General features: G+C 38.0%; 1 protein-coding gene across 1 annotated transcript; it reads right to left on the reverse strand.

Annotated features, from left to right (window-relative positions):
- Positions 1-465: 465 nt before the first annotated feature.
- On the reverse strand, positions 466-9,813 carry cbx2 (chromobox homolog 2 (Drosophila Pc class)). The gene is made up of 5 exons (XM_022686297.2): positions 9,563-9,813; positions 9,427-9,470; positions 6,866-6,931; positions 5,457-5,526; positions 466-3,907 (listed from the first exon to the last, which is right to left on the reverse strand). Exons 1-5 carry the CDS (start codon positions 9,632-9,634, stop codon positions 2,507-2,509), a joined length of 1,653 nt encoding a protein of 550 aa, XP_022542018.2. The 5' UTR covers positions 9,635-9,813; the 3' UTR covers positions 466-2,506.
- Positions 9,814-10,446: the final 633 nt, after the last annotated feature.

The following is a 10,446-nucleotide window of genomic DNA, read 5'->3' on the forward strand; positions in this document are numbered from 1 at the left end:
GTCCAACAGCACAGTAACATCTAATCAGTAATAATATTAATTAACTAGCTAGTTGCCTGACAGACCAACTACAACTCAGCTATTCCAAGTAATGCAGAGGATCACTCTGTTCCAGCCAAGGCTGTCTGTCTATCACTTAATTGCTAAATATAGCCCCGCCTTCTTACAATAATATGACAGAATGAGGTTCATAAACTGATTACTGGGGGAAAAAGGTGATGAAACTGGGAAAACTTACAGTTGGCATTAAACAGACAGTTCATAAAACAAAATGAGATGGAAAAATGAATAGTTTAGTCACAGTGTCGAGCGAATGATTAATAATAAACCACAGAGAAAACACTAAACACAGTAAAAGCAAACAGGAATTTCTTATTCTGAAGAAAGTATCTTTGATCTGAAAGACTTGAAACTGAAGGATTTTACATTGGGTCTCAATGTGTTAAAAAAGCCACAGCATGAAAGTCTTATTCTGTAAGTTTATTGGTTGATTGCAAAAACTCAATTACAGACTTTTCCCATTATCTGATTCAGATCAAATTACTAATTAACTCTGCAGTAATCAGATTATGAAATGCATGTAAATATTCTCTGTGATGTAAAACCATGACTATTGTTATTTCTTTTCATTCTATTATTAGTGGGGTTGCTTACTAACCGAATATGATCTTTTCACTCTAATTGTCACAGGAACTAAAACTTTTTATGTATTTTACACAGGATATTTTACCTACTGCCCCAGTAAAGCAGTGCCTGCCAACATCTGGCGTCTCTTTATGCAAGCAGCTAAAGGATCTCTTGCTACAGAAAGACAATAGTGTGTAGGAGGAAACTAAACTCGTTCTTTCTCTTATCTCCTCTACTGCTTTGAGACACTGAGATATCACCCTCCTCTTCCCCTGCTGCTCCACCAGGGAGGCACTGATAGCACAGACACAGGAACGAAGATCCACTTTACTGCTGATCGGTTCAGTTCTCAAGGACACGCACACACACACAGAAGTAACCTCAGATCGTTGCAGCTGAAAATTTGGTTTAATAGACAGTTTTTGTACATTTCTGAATAATAAGAGCTGATTAAAAACATTAGTCACATTAAGGACTGAACAGTCTGTATGCAGCTATGTGGTTGTTCTGGTATTGCAGACTGGACTCACCTTACCAAGGCTTTACTGAAAACTAGCAAAAAATTTAAAAGCTGGAATCAATTTCTCATAGAAACTACTGTCATTCATACACATATACTGACCACAGCAGAGAAAACCCGTCATAATATAGAGAACAATAATGATGAGAACCTAGAACGGTTTCTGTTTAGCATCTCGACGGCTAAACATAGAACAGACACCAAAACAAGGCACTTGAGATTTAAAAGATCTGAATCTTCTATATAGATAAATATACCTCCCTTCAGTTAAATGACTAAAGACTAATTGAATGTGGGCAGAAGAGCTGCCAGCTTTTCTTAAGATTCATATTCTAAACCTCACCCACGTCTCATTTAAAAGAAACTGTCCTACCATTTACCCTTAAAAGAACCACAATTGGTTTTATAAAATATGTTTGTCAGATACCTGTGGAAATCATCAAGCGAAAGATCCTCAGAACTTTAAAAATGTTCTGTTTTCCAATATCTCCATCACAAACATGAACTTTAACACAACAAAAAGGGGTTCTTATGGCTTCACCTCAAACAAACCCTTTGAAGCTCCTTAGATTGACCTTTAGAGGGTTCCTGAACATTTAATTTAAAATGAGTTGTCAGCTTTGTTTCTAACAAAAATACAAAAAAGATTGTTTACTGTATTTGTACATATCTTCTAAAAAAACAGTAAAAAACAATAAATACAGAAAGTGTTGTGTAACTAGACAGAAGGCCGAATATTGGCCAGAAGAAAGGATGCTAAACTGTTCGACAGGCCTAGCAAGACAATAGCTTCACCCGAAAAAAACAAACCAAAAAAACACCACTTTGCTTTAAATGTGTTACACTTACAAAATGTGCGTTAATTTAAAAGTTCTTGTTCCAACTTCAATATCAGAAGTTCTATTACCTCCACATTTCAGGTTGACCTGTTACTAAAATTGTGTTACAACATTTGTATTAGGTGTAAAACTGTCTTTTTTAGTTTTGTAAACAATACTGTTGAGAACATTAAGTCTCAGTACAAGACACATTGGTTTGGAACATAAGAACATAATTGAAAAATGTGATTTTTCAAGCCTGTATTTTTTCATTCACTTAAGCACCACTTCGCAGAGCACCTGATTGAAAACAGAATAAAAAAGAGCATCTATCTGATACATCCACCAGTCTTAGGGTTGGTCTCCTAGTTCCCATTAGAAACCTACTTAAAATGTTGCTGTTTGTTTGGAAAGGTTGGTTCAGCGTGTTCCACTAAAATGCACTAAAATGGTTTGGGGTTCAGCTGCTTCCCTCAGACTCCCCTCAGGTTCTATCTTGACATTTAGCCCATGCTCCAGAGATGTGAACATGTTCTAATGATTAGAAATTCCGAATGCCAAAGAAGCCAACACTGGTGGGCGACTCCTTCACGGTTACCGTGACGAGGTTGGCGGTGACGTCAGTGACAAAGACGTGTTCAATCAGGCTGCGTGTGGGCCTCCAGTCCTGGCTGGTGTTTATGCCAATTGGAAGATCCTGACTTTTGCTGGAGAAGGAAGAATCTGGCTCGGACTCTGAACTGGTTCCTTCTTCTCCTGTGCTCATTTCACTCAGCGTTTTTCCTGCCTTGGTTCCATCTTTCAAACCATTTCTGTCCAAGGTAGAGGGGAAGCTCTTCTGATGCCTTCCTTGATTTGCTTTTCCGAGTTTTTCTGCCGGGTCGCTGGAATCTTCTGATTTAACCCTGTCTATTCCAACTGGGATGATATTGTTGCGTGTACCCACCATTCCTAATCCAGCTGCTTGACTGGCTGGATTTATCAAAAGGCTTTTCTCTTGTGCTGGGCCTTTTCTTACTGCACTTCCAGAGTTTCGATGGACAGAGCCTTGGATGCTGACGCCAACTACAGAGGAGCCTGTACCTTTTTCAATTTTGCTTGCAACATGTAGGCTTGCAGGCTGGGTGCTTGTGGACAGGTTGCTGGAGCTTTTTACAGAGGACAAAGCAGTCGTAGCAGGTTTGTTGCTGTTTGATCGTTGCATAGGGCTCTGTGTAGGAGTTTCCTGCTTTTTTGTCCAGTTTGGAGTTCCACCTGTTGCCTGTCCGTTGGTACTGCATGCAGTAAGCTTTGAGTTGTGCAAGCTCAGTGACGCCACCCCCGGCGACTTGCATGCTGATGCTTTTAAATCCAATCCTCCGCTCCCCATGTCTGACAGTTTAAAATCTGCTGTGCTTTTCCCTTGCGACAGCCGGCCAAGTGATCCCGCAGGGCGCCCAGTACCCTGAGTGTTTGGGGAACTCTTTGCAGGTGAATTGTGGGTGAATGACCCTCTGCTCTGCACTGCAAGAGGTTCTCTACTGGCAGCCCGATTCATACCTGTGTAGGTGAAGCTGGCAGGCATGAGGGGTTTCTTGATACTGCCTCGCAGGTCAGACAGAGGGTCTTTAGGCATGGGCTTTCGTATACACTTGGCCTGACTCTGCTTCAAGGCCTTCAGCTCCGGTGTCAACGGCTTCCTGCCTCGCTTCTTTTTTGGAGGGTCAGGTTTAGCCATTACAATCTGTGCCTTTTTCTGTGGAACAGGATCCAGCTCCCTTGGACGGGGACTTGGCTTCGGCTTTCTGTCACCGTTAACGTCATTGTCATCATCGTCGTCATCATCCTCCTCAGAGGAAGAAGAAGAAGAGGAGGAGGAGGAGGAGGAGGAGGATGATGAACCAGATGAAGATGAAGATGATGAGGAACTACTTGATTTCGAGACTGTTGGAACAGTGTCTTCCTAAAAAATTTAAAGAAAAAAGAAAACATGTACTGAATGTACTGAGAGTACCTACATTGCTGCACATTTCAGTATTTCTTTTCAAAATCATCAATTGGTGTGGGCAATATAAATAACATTTACTATAAGTTGAATCATTTTGTCATCAAACTACAACATTCAGCATTTTCTGAGCATTCTGTTGAGATACAGTGTATCTGCCCCATATTTTTTTCCATCAGTATCCCATGGATACTATTTTCACCCAGTCTCATTCTTATTATCGAATCATTAACAACAACCTTAACTGAGGCAAGTGGGACCTGCAGTTAAGTAATCGGGCCTGGTTGTATCTACTCAGCCATCGAAAATATGTGTATGATTACACTTCATTAGTTTATATTTACTTAAAAAAGTAAAATCAAGAGAAATCTGTTAGGGCAAATACTAGGGGTGTCACGATTCTCTAAATCCTCGATTCAATTTTATTTCTGATTTTAGGGTCACGATTCGATTCTTATTTATTTATTTATTTTTTACAGCAGAGAGGCCTATGCCAGTTTTAGATTAGTCTATGGTCAGTCATTGGTTTGTTTAATCAAATTTACAATATCTTACTTCAAATATAAGTGATATAAGTGATGCAAAGTGATACAAGGGATCTGTAATACACCACATTAGGCACTAATAGTCAAATTTAAATAATTAAGATATATATGTAATGCCATCTAGTGGCGTTTTTTGGTAGCAGCACTATTAAAACAGCAATTGTGCAACATATAATAAATAATACAAAAATACAGGAACAGTCGTGCCTTAACAATCTGAACTCTATCCTACTATAACAGGTAAACATGAAAAATAAGACTTTAAGACTTTTTCTTTAATAAAGATATATTATTAACTTTATCTGAGAAAAAGAAGCTCCTTAAGGAGCCAAAACTATTAACATATTTGAGGCTAGACAAAACAACTGTTATTTTTATATTTTCAAGTTTTTCTTTAAAAAGATGAGAATGTCCACATTCTCTGGAGTAAGGGCTACAGTCGGCTACAGTGTGCTGCACCATTTGCGTGCCACGCCATTTGCGTAGTGTGCTTGCGTAACTTAGAGGGAGGGATTGTCAATCCTCTTTTTGACTTCGATGCTGGAGACCATGACATAATTTCGATCGATTTCGATTTAATATCGACATCGTGACACCCCTAGCAAATACTTTTTCCACTGCACTTCAGTTAATGATTAAACAACACCAACCAACATCAAATTTCATTATAAATAGTGTTATTACTCCTATATAATAACTGGTGGAGTGCAGGAAATGCTCTCAAATTGCAGTGAAAAAAATCATTCTAGTCAGTGCTGGATCACTTCATTAAGAAATCTTTCTAATTACAGTGATACACCAGGACCATAAGCAAAATCTGAAAATGAAGTTAGGTGCCTGGTACAAATCCAGAACAATGGTATGCATGAGTTTAACAAGGTCCTCAGTGTCATGCTGCCCATGCCAGTGAAAAAAACTCCATATAGTAGCATTTTTTACATTTTAATTTATACATCAATTACCGTAATTTTTCGTGGTCGTCCACGAGGCCGTTTTCCTCGTTTCTGGAGCAGCAGTTCTCGTTCCTGCTCCCTAAAGATACAACAAAAACATGATTTAGAAACTGTACTTTTACAGCATAGATTAAAAAGTCAAATAAATGTATTTCTGTTTAAAGATATTGATAAAAACAACAATAATTCAATTTATAAAAACTGAGATTTTTTTGTGCCACAACATTAAATTAACAATAGGTTAATTTAAAGTAAGCATCAAGACTGATTTATCAAGAAGATTAACATGTTCCTATGTAACATTTATCATTTTCCAATCTTGGATCTCCGTCTGTAATACCAGACCCAAGAGCTTTGGCTTTATCAAAACTACAACAAAAGTCAAAAATGTTCAGCCTTGTCAGTGAGTTATGAAATGAAGTTCCTGTTTGTCACAAATCAACGCCTCCACTTCCTGCCTTGGCCTTTTTGGAGCTTAAATGTTTTATTGAATAAATTTCTACTTCCCATCACTGAAAGTGGCACATAAAGTTAGCCTTGTTTGTAAAAGAGATGAGTATAAATAAACTTTACTTGATATAGAAGTTATCAATTTAAAGGTTCTTCACACTCACACATTTCTATTACACAAACTATTTCAGTGAACTAAAAGTGGTTATTTTACTTTATTGAATTATTCGTAAGAATAATTTTTAGCAAGTAATATTCAAATTTAAAAGATGTTTCTGTTTTGTGGCAGGACAGGGCTGTGCCATTCTAACACAATTTGTGAGCAATAAAATCTCTCATGCGTTATTATCCATGCTGCTTTCTACTGGCTGCTTCTTAAATGTGTCTGCTTACAAAGGTTCTAATACAATAGCCACTGGGGAGTCTATCACACTTTTAACTTACAATTAACCTCTAAACCTCTGTGCCTACACTACAGATTTTCTGATTCATTGTTGAAATACATTTAAACAATAACTAGTTTCCACTTCACCGACTCTGAAACAGAACCTAGTGGAGCTTAAAGATTGTGCAGGATTTACCAAATTTTCCATGACGATTTTTCCGTCAGAATGAATAACTGACTGACGAACAGGGAGATCAATACATTTCATGATGAAAAACATCCTGTGTAAACCTGTAGACGTTGGACTGGCAGAGCAAAGCCTGCTGTTGTTTTCTTAAACTATTTCCTCTGGTGATCGGGGCTGAACTGAACAACAGAGCGTGACTGAGGTGCCAGACGCGAAAGCTAGGACGTTTATTTGAATGATCCATTTGGCAGCTCTGAAATCCATATGAATGTCTATGGTGCTAAATGGCTGGGAATGGTGCAGCATTGACGCCTGGCCAAGCGTTGCGGGCCATATTGTTTGCACATGGAGGAGGAACATCTTGCTGTTCATCCAACGGGAGCGACCCCCCCTCACCTCTTGTTAAACGCAGCCAGCAGTCTCGGGTCAAGGAGGTTCTCCTGCGGCTCCCAGCTATTGTGCCTGAAAACACAAATCCAGAAGCCCTTTTAACATTCTTCAGTGCTGGGTCCACACATGCAAAACAGAAAAGACTCTCTTTGGCAAACCCCTGATTGGTTATTTGGATATGATTTGGATAAATTCTGTAAGTGTGGTTTCCATAAGAAAAAAAGTGCTGGCTAATACATATTTTCCACATATCCAGTCCACTTAGATTGTGCTTTTGTAGTCTCCTCTGAAAGGGTAAAAAGACGCTTGGAACCCTATCTTGCTGTTCCAGACACAAACTCCACCTACTAAAGCACCAGTTCTGTGAATGTTTACATACAGGCTGCTTTGACTAAACTCTCGCCCACAGTGTCACCAAACCACCAGGTAAAGCAGCTGCACAGCAAATACACTGAGGCTGGGGTTTCTATAATTTAGGAGCAGAAAGTGGGAGTTTAGGGCCATCATAAACCATTTTACATTTTTATTTTCAGTAAGATGTATAGAAGGTCACTTGGAGTGAGTGAGTTTCTCAATAGAACCATTAAAACTGTACACAGTGGCAATGAATGGAATCTGAGAGCTTCTATCTTACTGTCTCATACAGTGTCATCCGTGCTCTGAGAAGAGAACATGAAAGAAAGCCCAATTTGGAGGGAAAACCATGAACCTGGCAATTCTGCTCCAAACACCACAGATGGCTTTGGATAGAAAATACTTTTTAATACATTTGTGTTCTATTCAGAGAAAAAGTTGATTTCAATAACTACCACTGGATCAGACCAATGTTAAAAAAATGAGTGTAAAAGGATTAAGCACTCCCCTTTCAGGAAAATATAATGAATGTGAAAAAAACAGTTAATTTAAAATAATCAACGACTTTGGCTTCATCTGCCCCTTAATCCTGTATTCCTGTGTATGTGAAAGCAGATGGAATGGTTTGTGTGTGCATTTGTGTGTGTAGTGGGGGTGAAATGGGTTCTGATTGACAGATAAAATGCCTACTGAGTGGGATTAACAGTGACAATAGCAAGACAGAAAGAGAGAGAAACAGACAGATTGGCTGTGCAAGATGACATCTAAAGCTTCAAGCTTATAATGATCATAATAAAGGCTAACGGAGATACTGAAAAGTCAGTGGAGAAAAATAGAGGAAAGAAAGAGATGAGCCTGTCTAAATGGGCTGTGCTGAAAGGGGATAGTGAGTGTGTGAAGTGTGGTGTGTGGAGGCAGGGGTGGGGTTGAGGGTGAGCTGGGGCAGCTGGAGTTCACCAAAAGCTCTAAAGAAGAAGCTTGCGACATCTCGAGGGGGCACGGGGCCAAACACTAGGGGGGTTACGAATTAAAACACAAAACAATAAATATAACAGGACTACTATAGATGAAATAGAGCATAGTTACTATTATACAGTAAATACACTATGTAATATGTTTGTAACATTTGGTGAAAACAAGGTAGTACTTCATGATTATATGTATGAGTCTTTAAGGATATAGTCAAAATGTTTTTTGCATTATATGAGCCTACCTGTGTCCTGCTGGAGCAGTAAATACAAAATAACTATTGAATATACATAATTATAGTAGTTTCTACATTTATAAGAAAACATTGATAAAAGCAGCTCTGCTGCTTAATTTTGTTTACACATATGTAGTTCCAAATTAAATACACATTTACATACATTTAAGCATATTTCTTTAAACCTTTATTCCAAAATAAAGTAAAATATAACAATATTTATATGTACTGTTTTCATTTCTGTAATGCCGTAACTGAAGTTATATATGTGCTGTTAACCTGTTATGTAGCTAATTTGTTTGCTCTTTTTTTCTGAACATTAGAGCAATTGTTAATAAAACACACAAACATTTAATTACATCTCCTCCATCCTTTCACCAATATCGGAGTACTATGCTTACTTAGCTAGTATCTGTAAACATAAATACAGTAAGTTACCCATATATTGAGTTTGTAATCCCGTTAAATTAAAAATCAATGTGGCAGTACAGTAATGATTATTAATAGTAATAAAATGTTGAAAATAGCAAGTTTGAATGTTTAGGTTATGATCAAAGTGGAAGGTTGAGAAAAACATGATTAAAAACAACTGCTCTGATGTTGGGCAGAGAAAATGTCTACATTAGAACAAAGTAGCTAACGTTAACAGCACAGATAGTAGCCTGACGATAACAGTAAACAGTCGTGCCTTTCCAATTAACAAAACGTGCATTTATTCTTCGATCAATTCGTTAAATAAGTTTGTATAGTTTATAATAAATAGCAAAAAATAGCGAGTCTTTTAAAAAGGTGAAATGTAGGTTAAGAGTTTTGCAGTCTGGTGTGTGAGTGTGTCCTGCCAGAGCAACAAGCTGGTGTTTCGCTCAATCACAAAGCCTTCACCGTTCCACCTTAAATATTTACCGCCCTTACAGCGAGGCGCCAGCACTGCTGAAAGGAACAGTGTGAGTATTTAAGGTGGAACGGAGAGTTGGAACTTCATTGTGTGTTGTGTGTGTTTGGCTCTTACTTGGCCGACCATCCTCTCCACTTCACCAGATACTCCAACTTCCCCTGTAGAAACACACGATCAGGATTACCGAGAGAAGTGGGCGTGTTCACAAACAACAACACCAATAACAACAACAACAACAAGCTAAACTCACCTTCCGCAGCCTTTTGTTTAGAATGCACTCGGCATCAAAAACCTGCTCTCCAACCGCGCTCAGCTCCTCCATTTCTGCAGCGCCTCTCTCTCTCTCTCTCTCTCTCTCTCTCTCTCTCTCTCTCTCTCTCTCTCTCTCACGTCGGTGTGAAAAGAAAAGACTCGCAGGCGAAAGGAAGCAGTAAGGTTGGGGGGTGTGGGTAGCGGGGGCTTGTGGTTCAGTAGTAAAAACGCCAAAACAATGTAAGTGAACCTCGGCGGGCACCGTCCGAGCTGACGTCATACTGATGCAATCCGGGTACTTTGTCGACAAGTGGCAAAATAAAGTAACAAATAAAATAAGAAATAATTTAATAAAGTAATGAATAAATAAATAAATGACCAAAATAAAAAGTTTGATAGATTTTTGCTTAAAAAAACAGAGCCTGTTCTATTAAATATGTGTTTTTTATTATAAGCAATTAAAGTTTTAGGAGCAAAGAATAAACCTTATGTTTATATAATGCCAACAAATGTATTGTACTATACTTAAAACAACTTTTAATTATTATTCTATCTTATACATTTTAAAGAAAAAAAAAAAAGCGATCTATCAGAGCAAAGTACATGAAATTTAAAATCCCCTTAAATATTAAAAATACGTTTTAAAACCATTAATTGATTTTTTCCTTCAAACAAGCAAAACAAGATTCAAATTTGAGGTAGAGAACCTACCACCAGTTTTTTGACTGTGAAAATATTCAAAACCCACAGAAACATTATATAAATGGTTTGCACTCCAATAAATGTACAGAACCCATAAGTAATGCCCCCCAAAAAATCCTTAAAAAAGTAGCTTTTTATATGTAATCAGATAATATTTGTTTGATATTATTATTAGCTTTA

This window comes from Astyanax mexicanus, chromosome 3 (assembly GCF_023375975.1).
Source record: "Astyanax mexicanus isolate ESR-SI-001 chromosome 3, AstMex3_surface, whole genome shotgun sequence".
NCBI lineage: Eukaryota > Metazoa > Chordata > Actinopteri > Characiformes > Acestrorhamphidae > Astyanax > Astyanax mexicanus.